This window comes from Triturus cristatus, chromosome 4_1, assembly GCF_964204655.1.
Source record: "Triturus cristatus chromosome 4_1, aTriCri1.1, whole genome shotgun sequence".
In the NCBI taxonomy this organism is placed as follows: domain Eukaryota; kingdom Metazoa; phylum Chordata; class Amphibia; order Caudata; family Salamandridae; genus Triturus; species Triturus cristatus.
The window spans coordinates 453178229-453203091 of record NC_140585.1 but is presented as its reverse complement, the minus strand read 5'-3'; the positions used below and the strand labels follow the sequence as shown (position 1 = coordinate 453203091).

Here is a 24863-nt window from a genome sequence, read left to right as displayed (position 1 = left end):
TCGGGCTGTAGCTCGTTCTAAAGGTCCTATGGAAAAATGCATGGGAAAAACGCGTTTTGGGACCCCCCTTTTATCTCAGCCCCCGCTTGACGAATCCCCCCGAGACTTTCAGGGTAGGAGCGGAGCGTAGCGCCCCACCTATTTTGAGAAATTCGCGAGGATTCGTCGACCGGCGCCAAAGTTATTCAAAATAGAATGTTGAGGTTTTCCTATGGAAACGTGGTCCTAACTATAACTACCTACTGGCGACCGCCAGTAGGTAATATATATATATATATATATATCCATACACATATATACACATATATACACATATATATATATATATATTTAAACTTAATATAGAAGTTGACATATGAGACAACGAGCAGCATATATAAACTAAGTCAAAAACACCTCCCATGCTGATGTAGTCAAGCAAATAGAAGGAAGCACATTTTTTAAATTAAGTGTTTGTCTACTGTGGTTGTCACTTTATGCTCATAACAATATAAATGCTGCATCTTAGGGAAAGAATGATGCTACAAGCATACATGCAGATTTGGACGCTGCAAATTCAAGCACAAGTCATATGAAGGATGCTACAAAAAAATTGAGGGGAACATTCACTGCAACTGCAGAGATGCATCATAACCTATTTTTGTCTTTTCTTTCGCAGCCATTGTGAAGGGAGCAACCTGCAGTGTAAGCCTTGTAAGAGAGAAGAACTAACAACAGCTGAGTCTAAAGTGTCTTTTGCAGCAACTACCCCCGTGCCCACAGAGTTTCATGAGCCACCAGATGAGGGACAATATGACTGCAGTAAAATGATGGATCTTGTTTTTCTGGTGGACGGTACCTCGAAGCTATCGGAAGACGAATTTGAAACAGTGAAGACCTTTATTATCAGTCTTATAAAAAAACTACACGTGTCTCAAAAGAAAATACGTTTGTCCGTTGTACAGTATGACACGGGCTCAAATATGTATTTTGGGCTTCAGGATAACAAGAGGGTAGATCAGCTGATCCGCATTGTTCAAGGCATGAAATACAAAGGGAGTCCTGATGCCTTCATCAATGAAATCCTAAAATACACAGCCATCTACGTGTTTCGTAAGGCTCCAAGAAAAAATGCAGCCAGAATCGCTATTTTGCTGACAGCTAGCAAGTCAAAACGCAACATCAACTCCATCCTTTCCCTTTTGGCAAGGGAAAAGGTGACTGTCATACCAGTGGCATTGGGACCAGATGTCAGCATGGAAGAAATAAATCTTATTAAGAGTCGCTTGTCAGACAACAAGGCTTTCCTTTTGGAAAACGCCGATGACCTAATGGATCACAGAGATGAGATTGTGCATTACCTGTGTGACCTTGTGCCAGAAGTGACCACAAACATTGAAAAAGCTACGACCAAAAGGCCCAAAATTGCTGCTGTGACACTTCGCCCTGTTGGCCATGAGCCTGTTGCAACAACTACTTCTCCCGCTCATCCTACCTCAGCAACGCTGCAAACTACGGTTGTTGATATTGTTTTTGTGATTGAATCATCAGAAAATGTAACTGAAGAAAATTTTAATAAATCCAAGTTATTTATTGAAAATGTGATTGAGAAAATGGATATCTCAGAAGAAACGATCCGTATTACTCTCATACAGTATTCCTACACTGTCACTGTCGAGTACTCCTTTACAGAGAAGCAGTCAAAGCAAGACATCATTGAGCGTGTAAGAGAGATTAAGTACCAAGGGGGAAATGCCACCAACACAGGCCAAGTCCTCCGCTATGTCACCGAACACTCATTTGCCACAAACAGTGGGAGCAGAGAGCAGGTGCCGCATTTGGTATACATGGTGATCAGCAACCCTGCTACTGATGTCATAACACAAACTCCAGAAGACATCAACATCATACCCATTGGTGTGAGCAGCAACGTTAACATAACCGAACTGACCATGATAAGTACATCACAAACCCCCATTGTGATTCCAGACTATGATGACCTTATTATACGTGTACCAGATCTCGTAATCGACAATTGTTGCTCGGAGAAACACCCATCAACAACGATGATGACTCTGAACACATTGGCCAGCACAACCCAGCCTTTACCAATCACCACTCAAGCTGCAACAGGTAATTTATTTGCAGGCTAACCAAATATTTTAAAAAAATTATAATCTGGTAAATATGCAATAAAAATGACATAGCAATTCTAAACATGTGTTCATATACTCAGGGCTATTTTTCAGATTTGATGGCAACGGGACATGCCACATAGCTGCTGCTTGAACAGTTACATAGTCCACTGCTTGCATAGTCCACTGAGTTAAAATGCTTGTGCTGAAACATGATCTGACAGACCAATCGGTCCTTGGGATTGGAGTCTCAGATTACTTTGTTTTAATCTGAGTAACCACAGCAGGGTTAAAAAAGAGTGAGCCCAAGTATTGCCATCACATTCTTTGCTCTCTCTTGAGTATCTCTCACCAACATACCTACTTGCGAAATAGAAACTGCAATGAATGTTTGAAGGAAATACCAAATACAGAGTAGAGTCCTCTGGATTAATGTTCTGAAATGGATCTCTATTGTGAAGGAAAGTGAGCCAGTGGATTCTCCTCTGCATTTAGTATTTCTTTCAAATATTGGGTGGTTTTCAGTTGCAATTATTCTGTAGATCAAAGCCTCGAATGTAACTACCAGCTTTGCATGGTGATTGGCCAGCAGCTCGGAGTTTCTGAGTGTCTGTTCCCTCTCCAGGGGGGTTTCTTAAGAAGAATCTCCAGACACACAGGCAGATGGATTTTTGTTTGTTTGGCTAGCATTTGAAGCAGAAATTCTGTACATACTTTTCATCAAACCGCACATGCGAGTTTTACAGGGAGCGGTAACAAAAAGCAGAACGTGAATAGGGCATGTAGAGTGAGATGGTACAGGAAAACCATCAATTCTAGACATATATTTTGGAAAATGTGTTTTTGCACATAGAACTGGAGCCTGCATTTCAGGTGGGAAAAAGAGACTCTTAGACAGAATAAAGAGGAACCAAATGTGGGGGGGATATTCGCAACAACTTGCGATAATTATCTCTAAATGCGCATAGCGCGATTGTTTTTATCACCGCCTACCGCTGGATATTTTCGCGGAGATAACACGCTATTAGCAATGTTTATCTCCACTGTGATAAAATATCCAGCGATAGTGGCGAAATGCCTGAATATCGCTGGAAATCCAGTGATATTCACACATTAACGCCATGGTGGACTTAGCCTAACAATCCACCTCCTATTGAAGAAACAGGTAAGTCATGTTTTTAGCAGGTGTTAAATACTAGCGATAATCGTGCTTAGCGTGACTTTTTTTATCGCTTCGCCTGCGTTGCTAATAGGGGGAAGTTGTGTTAGCGACTGTTTTCAGTCGCTTTTAGTTGGGAACGCCTACCTTCCATGTCATTAGCGATAATTATCGCTGGCATGCAAGGCGATAGGAAAACCGGCCGCTATTGCCAGAAAGAGCGATAAAAAAATCGGCGCTTTAGTGGCAAAAAGTGCCACTAAAGCAGCGATAAAGGCCTTGCTAACATGCCCCGTGGTTACTAAACTCAGTGTTGTCAGCAAAGGAACAGCACAACGTATTTCATTAAGAGAAAGATGAAAAATGCATTGCCTAGATTAATTAAGAATTTGATGAAAACTTTAAAAGAAGCATCTATTTTGCTTCCTAATTTGAAATTATTAGCTAAAAACATTCCCAAGCATTAGAGTATAATCCACCATGGCTGCCCCATTTTTCAAACCCCACAGGTAAAACCAAGCAGTAGTTTAACCTGCTTATGCAGCCTCACGCAGTAAATAGCGGTGGCATTGATTATCATTCAGTGTAGTACCCTGCTCCTCACCCTTCCACAGACAAAAGAAAACATGTCAGACGCGCGACGTGATTGATGGCATTTCCTGAAACAGATGTCAATTTAAGTTTCTCGTCATTGAAGAAGTTTGAATACTTTTTTTTGCAGGTTCGTTTAGCACTGTTTTGGGCAGGAAATTACCCAGCAGCAAATATAGTTAATTTAGCCTGGTAAATATTTTCAGGAAATGCAATCAAATTCTATAGTAAGGTCTCGTTTTTTCACAAAAGATTTGAACACATTAAAGTGTCAGAATGATAGATTTCTCTATGTTCACAGGTAGGTGGGACCTCCCGGCAGCCTTTTCTTGAAAACATTGAGATCAATTCACAAAAGAATTAATGAATACAGGAAGTAGCTCTCCAGCAGTACTTTTTTACTTTATTTGACATGGCTTGTGTATCATCTAAGGGTGGCTGATCCCATTCACACTGGCAGGGTGCAACATACACCATGGCACTACCCTCTACAGAGAGAAAGAGACCACAGACCTCCCCATTGCACCCTTTAAAAATATTTTTTTTATTGGTTTGCAGATGAAAAGATCAACATGGCCGACCTGTCCTAATTGTTAAAATACGTATACATAAAAATATACAGTGCATAAATATTATAAATAAGATAATAATAAACTAATGAGGGAAAAACAAAGACCATTAAGCCCAACCCGCCCCCTCCCACCTCACATTTGTGATATAGAATACTACACTTTCAGTCTGGCTGTTGCATGTCACCAGGCCAGTGCGCTCATCTCTATGTGGTCATACCTCTGCCATGGTCTTTATTTCATCATCTATGCAGTTGCTTATCTGACGGACCAATGGCAGCTTGATTCCCCTGTATGCTGCCCATTCATATTGTTGGGCGTTGTTGGGGGCCTTGTATACCGTTATTTCCAGCTCCATGCAAAAATCCACCCCCATGTTCCATACCATCAGCCATGGGGGTGCCACTCCTTTCCATTCTCTGGCAATATCTAATTTTGCCAGTGTTGGGCCCAAGCTGAGTAGGGATAACTTATTTATATTCCCATCCACAACCTTCATAAGGTGGAAAAGGGCCAACTGTGGATTTCGTGGGATCTGCCAGGTTAAGGTGTCACTTAAGCATGTGAACACCTCCTGCCAAAATGTGTCTAGTATCAGACAACTCCATGCTATGTGAATCAAAGTACCTTTGTCTAATTTACAGTGGAGGCAGTTCGGGAAAGAGATAATCCCCAAAAGCCATAGATGATGACGTAGGAGCTATACCCTGTGTATGTATTTGAATTGAATCAAACGAAGCCTGGCCACAATTGCTGATGCTCATGGGGAGCCTAGAATCTCTGTCCAGTCCACATTTTCCAACTCCCCCACATCTGCTTCCCAGGCCGTGTGAAGGGGACCACATTTGACTGGTTGGTTAGAGATGAGTGTCTGGTCATTTTTTGCAACTTTGTGGTCTACTAGGTCACCTATGATGAGTTTACCCTCTAGCGGATTCAATTCCAGGTGGTATGAGAAAGAAATTAAGTAAGGGGTCAATGCATGGCGAAGCTGAAGATATCTGTAAAATTGGCTGCGATGGAGCTGGAAGTCTCTTGGGTGATTTTGGAAGGATTTAAGAACTGTGCCTTGCATGACGTCCCCTAAAGTGGGGATTCTGATGAGATTCCACTTCTGCAATCTCAATATTTGGCCACGTGCAAGAGCTGGTTTCCCTGCCATGGTGGTGTCTGTTCCATCAATCTGCCCCCAGTTCCTCCGATGAAGTGTTGAACGCCAAGATTTAAGCATGGTGTGTGTCGCTGGGGGAAGATCTGTGGTTCTTCCTTTGCTGTATAGATATGCCACTAGTGGTGTAGTACCTATTGCCCATTTGTCTAGTGTATATGCTGGGTCTCCTGGTGTGTCATACCACCAGTCATTTATAATCAAGAAATGTCCGGCAAGGTAATAAGATTCGACATCTACTGCTGTAATGCCCCCACAGTAGGTGGACTGGGAACATTGGGCCAAGGCAACTCAAGGGGTACCTACGTCCCACAGGAAGGCATTAAGGATGGAATTCAACTTACGATACCGGTGTCATGGGACATCATATGGGAAATTCTGTAATTGATAAAGAAATTTAGGGAGGGAGTCCATTTTAAAGATCACTCACTGTCCTAGGAGGGACAGTGGGAGCACTGACCAAATGTTTATATCTATATCCTCTGTAAGGCGGGTGAGTACTGGCTCAATATTACCATTCCATGCTACCGTCGCATCAGTGGACAGACACACACTCAAGTATTTAAACTCATTAGTGGCAAATCGTAGACCTTAAGCCCAACACGGGTCATGGTGCCCACGGCCTACTGCGTAGACGGTAGTTTTGGATGTATAAATATATAAGCCTGAGGTTTCTCCAAATATATGCATGATCTGTAGGAGTCTGGGGCCTGTCGTGTTCGGCTGTGTAAGGAAAAAGAGAACATCATCGGCATATCCTATTTCGCCTTTTTGATTCCACCACTACAATACTAGTATCAATGAGGAGTAGGCAGAAAAAAGAGAAGGTCATAGGTTTCAACCTACTCTGGGGGAAGGTAAGAGGCGGTTGATGGAGCCGGGTTCCACGTTCTAGAGTTACTCTTGAGCCCCGGACTGATGACCTTTTTGACGGCTTTGCAAGTGTGGAGGGGGAAGAAAATTAATTAGCCAATTACTTTACAAATTCCCATGAACCCAAAGCACCACAGGCTCCTTTTCCAAATTATATCATTTTATTATAAAGCCAAAAATAGTTGGACATATAAACACCTCAATACGAGAGTGTAAAAATATATGGGCTCTTACACAAATCCAGATCAACGAATAATATTTAAACCGTGCAACATGCACAGAATAGCTAATTCCAAAGTTGAGACACAAATGATCATAGAAACCACATCCAGATTCTTCTTCATTTATAGAATATAGACACAACACTATCTGTCCCTACACTGCATCCTTACTTAGCATTTCCCAGAAAAACTCAAGAAAGGTGTCAGCACATGAAGGCTGCCTAATAAGCACACTCACATTAAATGGGTCGAGTAGCTTAAAGCTACAGAGCTCGTTCTAAGATGCTCTCCAGGTAAGGCAGAAGTCCCCCGGACTCTGTCTCTAGCACAAAAGGTGAAAACCACACCCACAAACGCATCACATGACTATTTCATCCAGTTGAACACCGCCTTGTAGGTAACTTTCCATTAAGCAATGGTACGTCCAGGTTCTTGCTCGATGACCTTGGTTCCCAGGCGTTTCCAGACACAAAACATATCCTTCCTTGTTATCAGGTCCACTTATTGAAAGGCATCCTCTCCTCCCTATGTCTAACTAAGTCCTAAAACAAAGATATTACTCTAACTATCGAGAACAAATTATTTCACCTGCAACAGAGACATGAAAGAAACGTTCCCATGGACACATAACTCTAATTACCCATTTCATTTAGAGCAGACAAGGAGAAACGAAAGTTAGGCCTATCGAGTTCAGCTAACATAAGAACAGTGCCCACTTTTAAAATGCAAACATATATCAATCATAAATATGCACCCATTATATGAGCCCTTATATGAAAATTCATTAGTCATGAATACACTTCACACGTATATAATTCACCTTAACACGTACATGTACTACTTTAATTTTTTGATTACATAAAGAAAATATATAACACTTCACTTGCATCTTATTACATTTCACATGCTACTACCTTAATGTTAATACAACAATAGATTATATGTGGGTGCGGACTAACCATGACTATAAAGAACCTCTACAAAATAAAGAGCAAAGTTGCGCTCTAGCACGGTGGACTCATAGTTTGAGTGCCATGTCGCACAGCCACACTCCTTGGGGAGGAATGCACTTTTACAATATATGCCTTGTAGGCTCCTACCTCTGATCCCCACTGTTTTAGCACCTTTGACATAGATCAAGATATAGCCAATCATACACGCATGCACCATTAAACACTAAGGTCCCATGCCCATGTTTACTAAAAACGATATTGAAGATTAACATGTTTTATATTTGAGAGGAATCTCTGATACTTTCAGTATTTGGATGGAGAGTTTCTGGGAACAAATTCCAATGAATGAACTGCTTATTACTTTTCTTTCATCTTTCTCATTTAGAGACATGCAGCAAGCCAATGGATGTGCTGTTTATTCTTGATGGAAGCTCAAATGTCAAAGCATCTCAGTTTGAAGACATGAAAACGTTTGTGAAGGCATTTGTCGAAAAAGCGGATATTGGTGAGTTAATACATAGTACGAATTTGGATATTTGGCAGATCAGTCAGTAGCTTGCATGGACATCAGTGGAACTCATCAGTGGAAAGTCATCAGTTTTCCTACTTTCTAGTACCCGGGTGCACTTTAGCTAATCTTTCGCCTTTAGTCGAAGGGAATGCCCTCAACTTTATCTTTATTGAAATGTGATAGATTGCGCTGATGGCATTGGGCCTTTGTGGCTCTTACTCTGCACTTGTCACTTCATCACTTAGAGTTTTTCTTTAGATCAGTGTTTTTCTGTGTTCATAATATTTTATTCTTTATCAAATATACTGCTTTAGGCCCCGTTTCTGTAACCTGCAAGTAATGTAAGCAATTTACTTTGACTAAAAATGTATATGAAATGAAAGAAATATAATTGTTTAGTTTATTTAAATGTTAAATGGGATGCTAAATCAGAAGGGCACGGGAATAAGATTCCGTGCATGGAAGGAGACATACTTAAAAAATATAATGCATTGCATTGCACCTATTGCCAAAAGTACGTTTGTTACAAAATTACACAGTGAAAATACTTTTAAGAATTAAGATACTTCTCCTTCCTCAACTTCATTGCGTTTAGATACCCCATCTGTTCCTTTTAGAATCATAACACTTGTTTTTTTTTTTTAAAAAAAGGTAATATGGTACTTATGGTATCGTGCAAATGTATAGATGAGTGTTGAAAACGGTATTTCATAACACTTTGTTAGTTACAGCGACTTATATACAAAAGATCTTCATATTAGTATCTTTTAAAAATTAATCAGAAAAATATTAGTTAATAGCCTAGTAGCAAGTAGCAGACAGATTGTTCTAATGAATACATATCACCAAATGCATTAAAAATAGTTGTCACCTTTAAATCAAGGGACCAGCCCAGTTTGCCTGCTATAGGAAAGTACATGTTTGTGACTGGATGAACTGACCTATTTGTGCCTGGGTAAATATATTCTAGCATATGTGTTAAGACCTCTAAGCATGGTAATAAAAAATCAGCTCCATCTGGCGTAACTGAGCATTTTCTAAGGCCACATTAATATGGTGAAGAGTGCACCAATGGCATAAAGGCCAGGTGTCAGATGCAAATTGCAGTGCGGTTTTAAATCACTTTAAAGGTTTTCACGGCTGCCATTTCAGCTCTGGATTCTGTGGCACATGTTAAAATAATCTACTTGACACATAAGTAATGCCCTGGTGTGCACAAGGTCTTGGTGAATAATATATAAAGAAGGGACAGGCCGAATCTTAGGAACGGCCTGTTCATGTGGTGATAGAATTAAAAGATGTGCAGCGTGGCTAAAATACATTTTATTTTCTTTAAAACCAAAAAAAAAAATCCTTTGACGTGTCATTTTATAGGCACGTGCGCCATGCATATACACACACTACAAAATGATGCTGCCACTTTTTTCAGTTGATCTGGGCTAGATTGGTAACTAAAAAGAAAAAATAACACACAAAGGGGTCTATTAGGATGGCGGACATCCGTCTGCGATCGCAACCCAGAAAACCGCCGGCAACATTAGCATGGCGGTGAGAAATTCCGCCCGCCACTTTACCGCCGGTAGCAGTCCGCACACATGCCTGGCGGGCAGAGCTGGACCGCTAAAATGGGACAGGTGCAGGGCCAGGTTCCGCCGGGATGTTTATGATGCCAGAGGTAGCCAGCCTTTCTGCTGCGGTGGAACCGCCATGGAAAGGCATGCGGAGAATGTCTCTGAGGGCCCATTTCGGGCCCCCAATGTGTTGGGGGTGTGTGGGTGCACCGGGGGGGTACATGTCCCTGTATCAGGTGGCAGGCACTGTGCAGTGCCTGCGACGCAGTGCAGGGATATGCAGGACATGCTCCTTTTGACATCGCGGCGATGCTACTGGCAGCAGCAACTGCCGCAATGTTAAAGGCCGTGATCGTACCGCCACCTTCGGATTTCGACTGCGAAGCATACTAATTGGACTGGCGGTTATGCCGCGGTCCTGGTGGGCAGTCTTTTCCCGCTACCATGTCGGTCGGGATGATTTTCCGACCACCATCATAATACACCCCAAAGTGTTTTTTTTTAAAGCAGGAGGGCGGAGGGAGTGGAAGCAACATGGAGAAAGGTGAGGAAATGGCAAAGTAACATTGGGAGGGTGCAGAATGAATGGCTAAGCAATACGGAGGAGTTTTGCCCAAAAGCAACATGAGAGGGGATGTGAAAGCAGCAGGGGGGGCGAGCTGGATACAAAGCAAAAGATACGTGGGGAGAATAGGTTCTAAAGCAACATATGGTCGGGGGAAAGCAACACGTAGGACACAGGTGGGAGAAGCAATAGGGAGAAGCACATGGGCAAGTGCAAGAGGCTGGGGAAAGGAGAAGCATTCGGGCAGCATAGAGCTGTGTGGAGTGCTCGGTGATAGACGTACATGAGGGAGCTTGCTAAAATTCATGCATAAAGTCTAGTTAATTGGCTGACACCAAGTTTTTGATAAGCCTGGCCAGAGATGAGTGTAATAAAGGCAGGCCATCCCCAGCTGATGCCTGGAAAGTCATTAATTCATTCTTTCTCTGACAGGAATTAACTCTCCTAGTGTTAGCTTTTCTGTGTGAATTACCTCTCTGGTAAGAGAAAAATGTTTTGGCCAGTCAGCAGATCTCTGACAGAAAGGCAAAGGGCTTATTTACATAGAATTCACTCATTGCTATCTCAGAATGCAAAGTGTAGGGAATGATAGTGATAGTAGATGAAAGGGCCATAGAGTAACGTGTTCAGTAAATTACCTTCGATGATGGCCTGCTGCCAGCCAACATTCCTCCTTTCCTCACAGGGAATACCCTGGGGTTGTTTTCCAAGAGGATTTCCTCATTGTGAGTGGGCGTAAACAGCTCCCTACAAAGCTCTGGGCTACTGCTATGCTGGTAGACCCCCTGAGCAAGGTTTTCTGGAGTATGACCGATAAAAGGACTTGCTTGGCTATCAGAACCTTCTATGAATAGGATTATGATGTCTCACCGATCATTGGCTAGTGGCCACAATAAGAATGTCTTTACACCAGCAGCATATGGTAGCACTACTGGACCTCATGAGGATCAGAAGAATCTGCATCTACCTGGACGAGTACTGAGGCCTGAACCTGCGTTCCTTCATATGAAAACTGGAAGTGCTTCTGCAGGGGCAGGCCAGATTACCTTCCATGGCTCCAGGGGTACAAACAATGAGACTTATTTTTGTGAAGAATCAGCAGACCATTGGGCACCTTGACCTAGGCTCAAGTCCTGGCTGTGCTGAAGGGAGTTGTTGAGTCCGCCCCTTTCTGCGGTCTGTGCCTTTGTATGCTGGACACTGCTACTGAGGATTGGGAGCTTGTTGAGTGATCAGAAGAAACAAATTCATCACTGACATTTTTTTCAACGTTTAGAGGGCATCAGCAAGGTGCCGAGGTTGTTCGAAGAAGGTACAAACTTGGCAGGCAAAACTTCCTGGCACATCCCACATTGAGCTTTTTGTTGCAAGAAATTACGCTCGGTGGGACCTTAGGCCGAAGGTATCAAGCTTGTGGAGCCCCCCGCTATGACTCTCACCCTCTACTTCTGGAATATTTCAAGTCGAAAAGTAAAACTTGAGAGCAGGAAAAGGCAACAAAGAGAAATTAGGGACGAAGCAACCTCAACAGCATTATTCTTCGAAGTTTGTCCAACTGGGTACTTTTTATGCCAAAATGAAATGTTTCAACGGGATCCAAAGTTCATCGTCTATCCCCTCATGGTGCTTAAAGTTTCTTATTTGTTTTTTTAATTTAAAACATTGAAAATTCATATCTCTGGTTCACATCATCTAATTTTAACAATATTTGTGCATTTTACACATTAAATATATTTTCTTTTTCCCAGAATGGAGTGAGAATTTTATTTTTGATTTCTTGATGTTAGTGTTATTTGGGTGCCACTTAAATACTTCTTGTGCATTACTCTGAAGAAAAGCTGGTAGCTACCGTTAAGAACGCTTATTACAAATTCAAAATCAAGTTATGATACACGGCACTTAATACTATGCTATAAAGATACAGAATAACAACAGGCAGGTCCAATCTACAGAAGAATTGAGGCGAACCAATATTAGTCAAATGAGCAATTTAGTCAAAGCAATACAAAAGATCAAAAGGAGTATCTGAGTCTCAGAGTAGAGTCACAAATTGTGATGTCTATACACGGATAAATCGAAATCACCTAAAGTAGAGTTCCATCTAAAAGTATGGTTCTAGAGATCTAAATTACCTCAGAAATCAGGCATGTCTATAAAGTAAAGAACTAGGCAAGGAAAAAAAGAAGAAGGAAAAGTGTCAGCATTTGAGAAGCTTGGTCAGGAGTCTTCTTGGGTCATACAGTGTTACCCTAAGCCACACTCATCAAACGATCAAGAAAGCATAGAGGTATAAACCTCTCAAATTTCAGGGAAAAATGTTCTAAGCATTCAGGGGAAAGTCTGTGAAGGAATGTCAAAAAGAATCTGAAAGGCCTCCAAGGAGCATCTGAAAGGAATCTGAACACACAATAATCTTCTTGAGCAACACCCCTTTGCACGTATCATCAGAGGTCTATTGTGTTTCTCAACTTCTCCCGTTGTATACTGCAACAATTTCCAAATATCCTAAAACCAAACATGGGGATGACATTGTCTTCTGAAGGACATACCAGGATGAAACATTGCTGAATAGGCCTTCAGTTAACGCTATGGCCTTTCATGTTCTATTGTCAAGGTCTTCTTCTCAGGCTTTTTCCCTATCTCTAGTACAGTAATGTATCTATTCTACCATTAATAATGCATGTGAATACCTGCAAGAAATGTCACGTTAGGAGGAAAGGAAAAGCAGATTTTATGCAGCATGAAGCATTATAGGCCTAAAGTATTAGCAAGATTGCACATTTAATATGCATGTGCACATTTAAACACCAACAAATATGAATGATCACTACCTTAGGTACACATTACAGGAAGCATACAGTAAATTATTTAGAATAATCATGTGTAAGTATGGCTAAGAACTACATTTAAATCTTTTAAAATTTTAAATAAGAAATATTAAGACAAACATTCCATAAACTTTTTATCGTTTCAAGTGTAATCACATTCTACATATATGGTTTCTATTTGGTTATCTAATCAGTTAATGTTATTCAATGCATTGAGGCACACGTCACGAAAGTTGAATTTAATCTTTATGGTGAGCACATATCGACTAAGTACGGATGGTTTATTAATTTCTCATGTAATACGGTTAAATCCATAGTTTTATAAAATTCACTACTCCTTTGCATTTTAGTAATAATGTCAAATGCAGCACTTATTTTAATATAGTTAGGCTAAATGGACATTCATGTCATGTATCTGTTACGACATTGTGACGTATTTGCGGCTCGTGAAGGACAGGCAAATTTGCGCTGCACCACTAACCCACTTTAGACAAATGTGATTTTGCTCCGTAACCATATCATTCACACACTTTGAAAATAAGAACCAAGGGCTCAATGAGGGTGTTGTCTTGACCAGCAAAGTCATTATCTCCACTTGAGATCATTGCCCTCAAAGAGGCATCATAACAGCGGTGATGTAAGGAAGTTCAATGGCTTGACCATCCCCAAAGAAACCAGTAGGATACAGATTTGATTAGTTGCTGAAATGAAATGATGATGCCTTTCATCCCTCCAACATTGACAAAATGATTGGACATGCACATTTACCAATCAAACAGTCTTTATTTCGACTTCATGTCATGAAAGACAATTTTAAAAACAAAATTCATCATTATTTACAAAAGCACATTTAAAAACATTTCATCATCAAGTGTTTCCAATTTTTTGGGCTATACATATAGAATTCATGGTACTAAAGCTAAGAGCAACATGATTTGTTTTACTGCATAAGTGGTATTCCTAATCGACCAAATAAAAAAATAAATATCTGACTTTCATAAAAACAAGCTAAAAGAATACAAAAAATTCCACTGTTATACTGGATTACTTTTAGGGCAGCTGAAGGGCTTTCAGTTTCCCAGCTCTAATTAACCACATCCGTTTCAGAAATTTAGCTATGGCAATCACTATTATTTCAGAACTATCGGATTGAAATATTCTTAATGCAGAAATCCCCGTCTCAATACCCTTCTGAATGCAGACTGCTCTTATCCATCTTAGGCGGGGGGCCTTATATACTGGGCAAATAAACAAAATATGTGCTATAGTTTCGCGATATATTTTACAGAAAGGGCACATTTGATCGTTTTTGCTGGAAGCCCAATTACAGGTAACCGTGTTCAGTGGAAGAGTACCTACCCTGAACTGGTGATATAATTTCCTATCTAGAGGCAATGTGATCAAATCCCAGTACTTCTCATACCCAATAGAATGTTTCAGCTCCAAAAAAACCTTGGTATGTGAAGGATCTGTGTGTGACTGGAACTCCACCTGGGATATATATGACCAGTAAGCCTCTTTCAACTCCTGTTTAGTGGGAATTATTGTCCCCTGTGGATTATCCCATAGATCCCCCATTCCTAAGGACTTTAGAAGGATTTTTACCTTTCTGAACCAAGGAATTGTTTCCCCAGTATCCATATTACGCGTCTCCAGAAGTGCCAACGCATAGTGGTTCAATTCAGGGGTAACCCACAGTCTTCTCCAATAGGCAATTGGTCTAAATCTACAAATATTTTCTAGACTCTGACACCCCAGATCCATGCGAAGAGGTATTAGTGGTGTAGATTGTGGGAGGCCTGTGATACAGCGAAGAAACCTATTATGTGCTTTTTGTAAGCCTGCTATATCAGACGACCCCCACAATTCAGCTCCATACAGCATGGAAGATCTTACTCTCGAGTCATAGATTTTTAATACTGGGGCTATGGGTTTAGTGGCTGATAGCTTAAATTCTCTTAGCAGTGCGCCAGAAAGTTGCGCATGCTTGGAGATTAAATGGGCCACATGAGGCTTCCACTGTAACCTGGAGCCCAGTGTGATACCCAAATAGTTAAAGCTGTCAGTCTGCTCTAATAATTCCCCATTCATAAAAACTCTGCCCCTGATGTTCCGGTGCCTGTGCATTGTCATAAATTTAGTTTTGGAGACATTAACAGAAAGGCCAAAATCATTACAAAACTTTTCAAAGCAGGCTATTGCCTTCTGTAACCCTTCCTGTGTTTTGGATAATAGGAGGGTATCATCAGCAAACATCAGAAGGGGGACGGGGATGCCATTCTGTTTAGGTGGATCGGTTATAGAGTCCTGGTAATATTCAATAACTTTATTTATATACAATGTGAATAGTGTGGGTGCCAGCACACAACCTTGCCGGACACCCCTATCCGTTGGGAAGCTGTCAGTCACTTGGCTCTGGTTACCCCACCTGACCTGCGCATAATTATTTTCATGTAATGTAATCAAAATTGCAAGTAATTCAGGTGGGATGCCCTGATCATGGAGCACTCTCCACAGCCTGTCTCTCGGTACTAAGTCAAATGCAGCCCTTAAATCAACAAAGGCTGCATACAGTGTACCTCCCCCCAGAATCACCCATTTCCAGTATATTGTGGAAAATCTAAAAACTTGGTCCACCGTGCTGGTCAGGGGTCGAAAACCAGCCTGTAAAGTGGACATAATTCCTGATTCCTCAATCCAGGTCTGGACCCTGAGAAGGACCATTCTGGCCACAACTTTTTGAATACAGGCTATTAGGCTAATTGGCCTGTAGTTTCCCGGGTCAGCTCGGTCACCCTTCTTATAAATTGGTACGATTTCGGCTCCCCACCATATATCTGGCACCGTGGTGCCTTTGGCCAGGGTGTTCGCCAATAGTTCGATGTAAGGGACCCAGACTGACCTGCTATGCAAGAACAAGTCGGCAGGAATTTTGTCTAGGCCCGGGGCCCTGCCTTTAGGAATTAAATTGAGGGCACATTCGACATCCTTTTTGGTGAACACTAGTGTAGTAGCTGGCAAAAGGGGGCTGAGAGAAGCTAGGGCGGGTGGCGGGACATTATTCACATTTGCAAACTGGGATTTAAAGTGCTTTACCCATTTTTCTGGTGGGACATGATTAACCGGGGCTGGTTTTTGGTTTCCCATGCCCCACCTCACAAGATGCCAGAAGTCCGTTAAATCTCTGGACTGACTGGCTGCCAATAGTTCATCCCAGTATTTAGTGTCCCAGGTTTTTTTCGCCACATTTTGTGTCTTTTTGTAGTGAATCCTTGCCGCCCTTATAACTTCCCTATCGGTGGATCGCACAGCATCAGCTAAGGATTTATAAGCGAGCCTACAATTTTTATCATACCATGATGCTTGTTTTCTATTCCCCTTACCGGGGTGCTTTTTCCTGGGGATATTAAAAAAAGTACTAAGTTTAAGAAAAAGGGTCGAATGGATATGAATTACCCTACTGCAGCAGTCCTCAAAATCCAGCTGCCCCAGCATTTCGATTGTTGCTTCATTTACCATGTCATTCATTTTGTTAATCGATTCAGGCTTGCACAGACACTCTGCCCATCTAAGCCGCCGGGTATCATTTGTCAAGATGATATCATCTATCAAATCAACATGTAATGGCCCCTGCCCTTTGTATAACTGCAGCTCAAGGCTTAAAGGATTATGGTCACTTTCGATACGTTGTATAACTATCATATCAAGTATGGTGGACCAAAATTCGAGGTTGACCAGTATATAGTCAATTCTACTGGTACACAATCCATTGTTAAAAGTTGGATTGCCCTGCTTATCACCTCGTGTCCTGCCATTCACTGCTCTCAATCCATACTCAAGACTAAAAGTCTTGAGTTGTAGGGCAGCCTGGGTCCACCATTTGATAGGGGTAAGGTTAAGGCTGGGAATTTGCCAGCAGATGTCCTCTGCCTCCGTAAGCTCCAAGTCTGTTTGATCCAGGGGCTCATAGGAGCAGTTGAAATCACCACAAATTAGCAAATTGGCCCGTCCCCTCCAAATATTAGCATAGTGTCCCAGTGCCGTTACAACTTCTGAAGGTTTCCCTCCTGGCTTTCCTCTGGCATATACATTAAAAATAATGAGCTCACCAAACGATGGAGATTTTAGCTTAACCGCCAGGATATCCCTTGAATTAATTTCAAGTTGTGAAATAGTGAAGCCATCGTCCTGCTTTACCCAGGTAGTCAGTCCCCCCTTGGGTCTCCCTCTATTTGTTTTCGTTGCAGGTATTGCAAAGTGGAGATACCCTGTTCTATGTTGGGGCTCTAAAGCCCATGTTTCTTGCATGTTAACTATCATAAAGTTGTCAATGAAGGTAGCCCAGTCACTGGAAGTCAGCTTGTTTTTTAAACCAGCCACATTCCATGAGACTAGAAACTGGCTCTCCGCATTACAGGTTATATCATTTGGGACAGTTGCAGAAACTCCTGTACCATTAATATTCAATTTTTCGCCAGACTCATTTCTGCTACCTTCTCCCGAGCGATCAGTGTAACTTGACTTCTCTGGGAGGTTGCTTGGCATGGAAGAGCCTGTAGCCCCAGCATAAATCTCATGGTTATTTAGACCATAGTTAGATATATCATTTGTACGGTCTCCTTGAATAGTTAGTTTTATGCTGCGAGCAAGATTAATTGGGACATTGATAGTGACACCAGTCAGAATGAGATCTCTGTCGGGTATATTTAAATCGGTGGGAGAAATCCTATCCAAGGTCTCAGCCATACCCACTGGCTCCTCCCCGGGTAGCTGTAAGCTTCAATCACAAGCATCCAAACCACTAAAGATGTCGAACCGGTTAGATACTTCCAGTGGGGTAAAAAGTGCCGGGTAATCCCAGCTCCTATGTACAGGGAAACCCGGCCTAATAGGTACCGTATTCCACCCAAAGTCTTCTGACGTTTTGGCTGGGTTCCTGAGATTCAACGTGTCGGGAAGTTTAATACTAGATATTGTGTAACCCCTAGTCTGGTGGGAAAATACTACAGATCGTGGGTAGAAATAAGTCAGAGGACGTGGAATAATGCAACTACCTGAATTGACCCCTGGCCATTTCAAAATATGGCGTACTGCATTTTGATCTCTAAAGTTTATCACAACCACATCCCCCCCAATATCTTTGGGTCTACCCCCCAACCACTGAAGCCGGCGTACATGGATTATTTCGCCATCAATATTACTGGCGATTGGCCTATGTAGTGCCAGCCAGTGTGTTATTTTATTCTTTAGTTGGGAGAAACCTTCTCTCTTGTTCACTGGGAGCTCAGGAACCCCCGTTAGAATCACAACATAGGGAACAGCCTCAGGTGGAAGATCCGGTAAGGGTCCCCTAGACTGATTCCCTCGGGTCTGCCTCAAGCCTCCCTCCTCATGTCTCTGTGGCCCATCCGAGCAATTACCCCTATCATTAGTAATATTGTTTACAGGGATTATAGGATGGGAAATAGTATTAACTGACGCATTGCACACAGGAGCGTTTGACTGGTTGGTGGTACAGTTACTCGCAGTAAAATTAGAGACCGAAACTGGCCCTCTTGTTAAGTTGCTACCAGAGGACAGGTCACCTAATGATAGATTGGTGGGAGCTGTGTTTACAGCTAACCCATTATCAATCAATAGTGGTCGGGTTTTGACAACAAGATTTCCCCCAGATGGGTGGGCTTGGGCCTGATCGGGTTCCGATTGAGCTTTTAATTGTGTAGAACAAGACTTCCTATCGAGGTCTGCTTCGATTTTCCCTAGTCGATTCTCAATTTTTTCCAATCTTTCTACAATTGCAAGAGTATAAGAACGCAATATCAGTTCAAAAGTGTCCAAAAGGTTACTAGTAATTTTAATGTTAGACCCATTATCTTTGGGGCAATGTTCAGTACTGTGTTCCACCTCTATATGTGCAGAGGTCGGCGCTGGTATAGGAACAATGTCTGATCCGGTCACGTCCTTAGTAATTACAGTGGATAAAACTTTAGAACTGGAGGGGGTTGCCTTCTTCCCAAAAACGGTATGGCTCATCCTTTGTTTTGTAAGTTCCATCCCTTTGCGTCTCCTCTTAGCAGGTGGTGGAACTTGCTTTGCGGGTTGTACAACTTTCTTAGGTTTTTTTGACTTGTGGAGGGTAGGTGACACTATTTTCGAAATTCCTGGAGAGCTGGGTAGATCAAGTGACGAGTTGATAATAACTATTCCTGTGGAAGGAGTACTGGGTGCTACACATTCTCTCAACAGGAGGGGTACACCTTCTGTACTTAGAGTATCGTCGACATGGGCTGGTACAGGAATATAATCATTTACAGGAGTAGCTGTGGGATTAAGCTCAAACAATGCCCTGGTTTTAATGTTTTCAATAGAGCGTCTACGCTCAAGTCTTCGCTCTGCTAAGGAAGACTCGGTTGTTCCTGCAAATGGAGTCTTGATAAGATAATTATCCAAAGTACCATTCATTACAGTTCCCAGTCTGTCAGCCATTGCAGAAAATGGACTCGGCACACTTGTAGTCATAATAGTAGCTGTATCGAGTACTCAAATAGCCACAACAAAAAGTAAATGCAACTTACGATGAGATGTATTCCTAGGTCTATCCGTCTAAACAGGGTGCTGTGCCTGGGCCGGTCTCGTCGGTTCACGGAGGGCCACAGAGGGCCCGCCCTTTGCCCGGGCTTAGCCCGGCGCCTGCCCGCGCGCGTCCCGCGTCGCGGGGGCGAGATTCAAATTTAAGCGCCTCGGTGCGCGCTGGCTGCGTAGGCGGACTTCCGCCGCTAAGGATCCTGGGGGCTGTGGTCCTGCACTCTGCGGCCGCGGTGCGATGGAGTTGCGGCGGCGGCAGGAGGGCTCAGCGGGACACCAGGAGAAGCGCCGGGAGTCAGGAGGGCTCAGCGGGACATAAAGAGCATTTGCAAAGTTCACCTGCACATTTACAAGTATAGTATAGATATAATAATTTTTTTTCAGTTTGTCCTGTGAAAGTCTGTAAGCCTCATCGTCACGATCTGCAGTGGGACATGTGACCAAAACAGTTTTTGTTACTGTGCATTACAAATATTTTTATTTGCATCTTCACGCTACCTATAATTGACCTAAAGCATCCAAGAATATATGTTGTACATCGTTTTACATAGTTTTGAGCCTTTGTGACTTTAAACCTTTTAAAACTTTCTCGTTATGGCTTCAATTGCTGCATGAGGGTGAACCATCCAATGTTCCTTAAATGCCCATTTCTACTATCCTCCATGGTGTCAATCAGTTTCTTTCTTATGGACAAAGGATTTCAAAGAAACCTAGAAACCATAGTAGACTTTTAGTTATTTGCATAGTACAACGTTCCAGCGAGTGCTATCACTCATACATGCATAATCCAACTCTGTTGATTTTCAGATCTGTATTTATTTTCCCACTATTTCAACAATTTATCTATAAACTATCCTACATTTGTAATTAATGTTTGTCTAATCTTATGCATAAAGTGTTCCCTTTTTCCCATCCTCATCATTAAATATGTAATGCATCATTAATATATAAGAATCTGCTGTTCAAATTGTTCTGTTCGGTATGTAGATCTTGCAGTTGTCAGTTGATTATGTATTAAAGACTTGTTTTTGTGACATATATATATATACATATATATATATATATTATATATATATATATAGATATAGATATATATATATTACCTACTGGCGGTCGCCAGTAGGTAGTTATAGTTAGGACCACGTTTCCATAGGAAATCCGCAACATTCTATTTTGAATAACTTTTGCGCCGGTCGACGAATCCTCGCGAATTTTTCAAAATAGGTGGGGCGCTACGCTCCGCTCCTACCCTGAAAGTCTCGGGGGGATTCGTCAAGCGGGGGCTGAGATAAAAGGGGGGTCCCAAAACGCGATTTTCCCATGCATTTTTCCATAGGACCTTTAGACACAGCTACAGCCCGAACGGCTGAACAGAATTACTTGAAATTTGGCAGAGAGGTAGTCCTCAGGTCAAGGAAGTGCCTTTTGTAGGTTTGGTGTAAATCTGTTCAGTAGATTCTGAGAAAATAGCCTTTAAATCAATATATATATCTGAGCCAGCTTACGGTGCGCTTACGGTGCGCTTACCGTACGCGTACGGTGACGTGCGCGAGCGCGATTCTGATTGGCTCTTAGATCTTAGTAAACTTTCGAATCGGCCGAAACCAGGAAGCGGCGGCCGCCATTTTCTCTCTCGCACTGAGAGTGTGGATTAAAATACAAAGCACAAAAACATGTAAAGGGGCTGTTTGGACAGCTCCAAAGCACCTAGCCATGTTGAGGGAGTCCCCAAAGATCCCCCAAGGCCAAAAACGGAATTTTTATTTTTTCGCTAATTTCGCCGATTACGCTTACCGTACGCGTACGGTAAAAAAATATTAAAAAAAAAAAAATATCCACACTCTCCCCACCCCGTGTGCAAATGGTGCCCGAAGGGCACCATTTGTGCATGGCTTATAACAGTTGTGAAAAATTAAAATATTACCTTTCAAAACGAAGTGCATCATATGTCCTCCATGTGCGCACGGTGCGCGAAGCGCATCGTGCGTACATGGCCCATCTAGCGTAACGTGGGCACGTGGTGCACGTAGCGCACCGCGTGCCCACCGTGCGTGCACGGCACTAACTGCGTAAAGTGGGCGCGCGGTGCGCAAAGCGCACCGCGTGCGCACCGTGCGTGCACGGAACGAACTGCGTTAAGTGGGCGCGCACGCCACGAATGGCGTAAAGTAACTTAGCATTTAAAAAACCGTACAAATTCACTGAAAAAACCATAGGTTTCACACACGTTATAGTTAGGAATTAGCATTTAAAAAACCTTGCAAATTCACTGAAAAAACCATAGGTTTCACACATGTTATAGTTAGCGGAAATTTTACTGATAAAAAACCAATGAAATTCCCCCGTTATAGTTAGTGCAGGCAACTATAACTCACGCGACCGCAATCTTCTGCTGATGACATATGTGTCTTTATGAAAAAAAAATATTTGTAATATATGTATAGCTAAAAATTTATGGAAGAAGACATGGGCAAATAAGTGTCTAAATACAGTATTAGCATCAGCAGAGGATTGCGGTCGCGTGAGTTATAGTTGCCTGCACTAACTATAACGGGGGAATTTCATTGGTTTTTTATCAGTAAAATTTCCGCTAACTATAACATGTGTGAAACCTATGGTTTTTTCAGTGAATATATATATATATAGATATAGATATAGATATATATATATATGCCTTAAAAGATGCTTAAAAAAGAAAAGGTTTGGTCGAACACTATTACTCGGGCAGCATTCTCAGTATCCTTTTTATGTTGGAAAAAACTTCTGCTTCTAGTAAATACCAAAAGAGTGGACAGTGGTATTTACCGGATGCAGTATTATCTGCTCATTCTGAATTGTGCACCATGTAGCATTTATTTTCTTCACAATGTGTACACTGGAAAATGTGATATGTCCACACAAGTTGTAGTTCTGATTTGGGCACAAACCCAAATGTATTGCTTTCAAATGGATGATTTAGAACATTATCTTTAGTTCACTGTAGCATCTTAAAAAGTAAGAAGTAATGAAGACCAATAAACAAACTTACAGCATACTGTCCATTCTTCAGTTTAAGTGCTCTCTAACAAGTTTTTGTGTTTCATTTTTAAGAACGTTTGTTTTACATTTTTATTTCTACTAGGTGTCAATACAACTCAAGTGTCGGTTATGCAGTACGGAAGGGCAACCACTTTAGAGATTTCATGGAAAGCTTCACAAACGCGAGAGGATCTTTTAAATGCCATTGACAAAATTACACTAAGAGAAGAGGGTCCTAGTAAAATAGGTATAGTATTCCTTCAGATAATAGCATGATGCATATTTTATTGTGGACATCTGTATGCTTTAGGTTTCCTTTTTTCATTGTGATTGATTGTTCCCAATGAGTGTTAATTAATTTTCTATCTTGTAGCAATTGAGCCTGGGTGGAATTTCAATCACGCCAGAGTAATCGGAGTAATTTGGGAAGTTCTGTGTTACTCTTTAACATGGAATTACAGATATTAACGCGATCCAGCTCACATAATTAGAGTAATTTTGGGGGAAAAATTGTTCCGTTCTCGATTCGTGTTTTGCTTGATTTAGAGCTATTTCATGACTCAAAATGCTTCCTCCCATCCATTTCGGACACAATGCTGCAATTTGAGCTAAGTAAGCAGTGCTAGATGCCGGAAGTTGAGTGAAAATCCCCTAAACAGCCAGGGGGGGCAGCTTGCGCTGGCTATTCGTGTTTTGTTGCATCAGTGCAGAAAGGCACTTGCGTAATTCTGTTTAATCTTGCAGAATTCTTAGGTAATTCCATGTGATTATGCTACATGGAACTAAGGGAGTTATGCTCACCCTTAGTAGTAATGTTGGGGATGTAGGTTTCATTATTTATTTTTCTGCCACTTTCTCTGCCTTATTGAAAGTTTACTATTTCTATTATGGGGTTTCCAGAAATATGCCACTCTGAAACACAAGCCGATTACAGGATGCTTCTTTCCTTGAGGAAAAATAGAAGATACTGCATATTCATGCTGGGAATAAGAATTGAACTTTCATAGCCCCTTACTGTGCTGCAAGAAGCTTCCTTAAACTAGTTTCGGCACTACTTCATAAGTGTGTTGTGTGATGCACTGTTTTAGTAATCTTTGCACAATCACAAATTCAATGCTATTCCTGCAGTAACAGATTTAATTGATACAACATTTTTTCTTGTGTATTTCATATTTTGTATTTTTTTTATTTGAACTGTAGTTGCAGTACTATATGTTCTCACATCAAATAATTCACTGTCTCCTTTTATTTTACTATGCCTCCTATCATTTGCCGGTTTTGAAGAGAATCCACAACTCGCTTTGCACTTCTATGTTGCATTGCCTTTTGTTTATGACATTGAATTTGTTTTAATTACATTATTATTTCAACAGGATAGCTCTCTCCTCTCTCTAGACATGTCTGCAGTTTTGCTCTGTTTTTATAAGTTTGCACATCCTTCCCTTATTTGACATTTCAACATAAAGAAACCTAACATGACACCTAAGAATTCCAAACTTTTATCTTCCATCTGACAGAAGGTAAAGCTGTTGAAAGGGGGGGAATTGCTAGGCTGTATATGACCCACACTTCATTGCCGTGAGCCTCAAATGGTGCCACATTCCCTGTCACCCATACACCAGAGAATTATATTGACTTTTACATTCCAATTGCTCCTTATGGAAGTTTCTGACATTTTCTTCAAAACTTCAAATGTCATGATCCTCTCATCCATTTTTGTCATTTTGGTCTCCTTAATTTATTAACTACACTTTCTTTTGTTTACTAATTTGGTTTGGAAATGCATTGTTTCTACTTTTTCTATTGGTGCTGTTGAACTATTATTCGTTTTTTTTTTTTTTCTTTTTTTAGTCCTCATATGCCACTTCCCACCCATTCTCTTTTTGTAGCACCCTAGGGTGTTATTCGTCTCATATACGATGCCATATCGTAACCCAAGCCTTCCAAAGCAAGTATCCTCCAAGAGATTCGAAGCAACTTAATCATAGGACCATTATTTTCCATCTTTACAATAACCAAGATTTAAACGTCTTATAACCCTACCCATCACCCATAGTGCTCAAAAAATAAAGTCCAAAATCTGTACTTCTTTTTATGGGGAGCTGCCATGTCCAATTTACCTATAGCTCTCATAGCT

The 24863-nt window shown here is 41.5% G+C and overlaps 1 protein-coding gene across 1 annotated transcript in view; it reads left to right on the top strand.

Annotated features, from left to right (window-relative positions):
* VWF (von Willebrand factor) overlaps window positions 1-24863 on the top strand; it is a 1048714-nt gene that overhangs the window by 560836 nt on the left and 463015 nt on the right. Inside the window, exons 28-30 of the mRNA XM_085652611.1 lie at window positions 659-2112; window positions 8034-8153; window positions 22830-22973. Of these exons, the coding sequence (XP_085508737.1) occupies window positions 659-2112; window positions 8034-8153; window positions 22830-22973 (1718 nt within the window). The remainder of the gene's footprint in view (window positions 1-658; window positions 2113-8033; window positions 8154-22829; window positions 22974-24863) is intronic.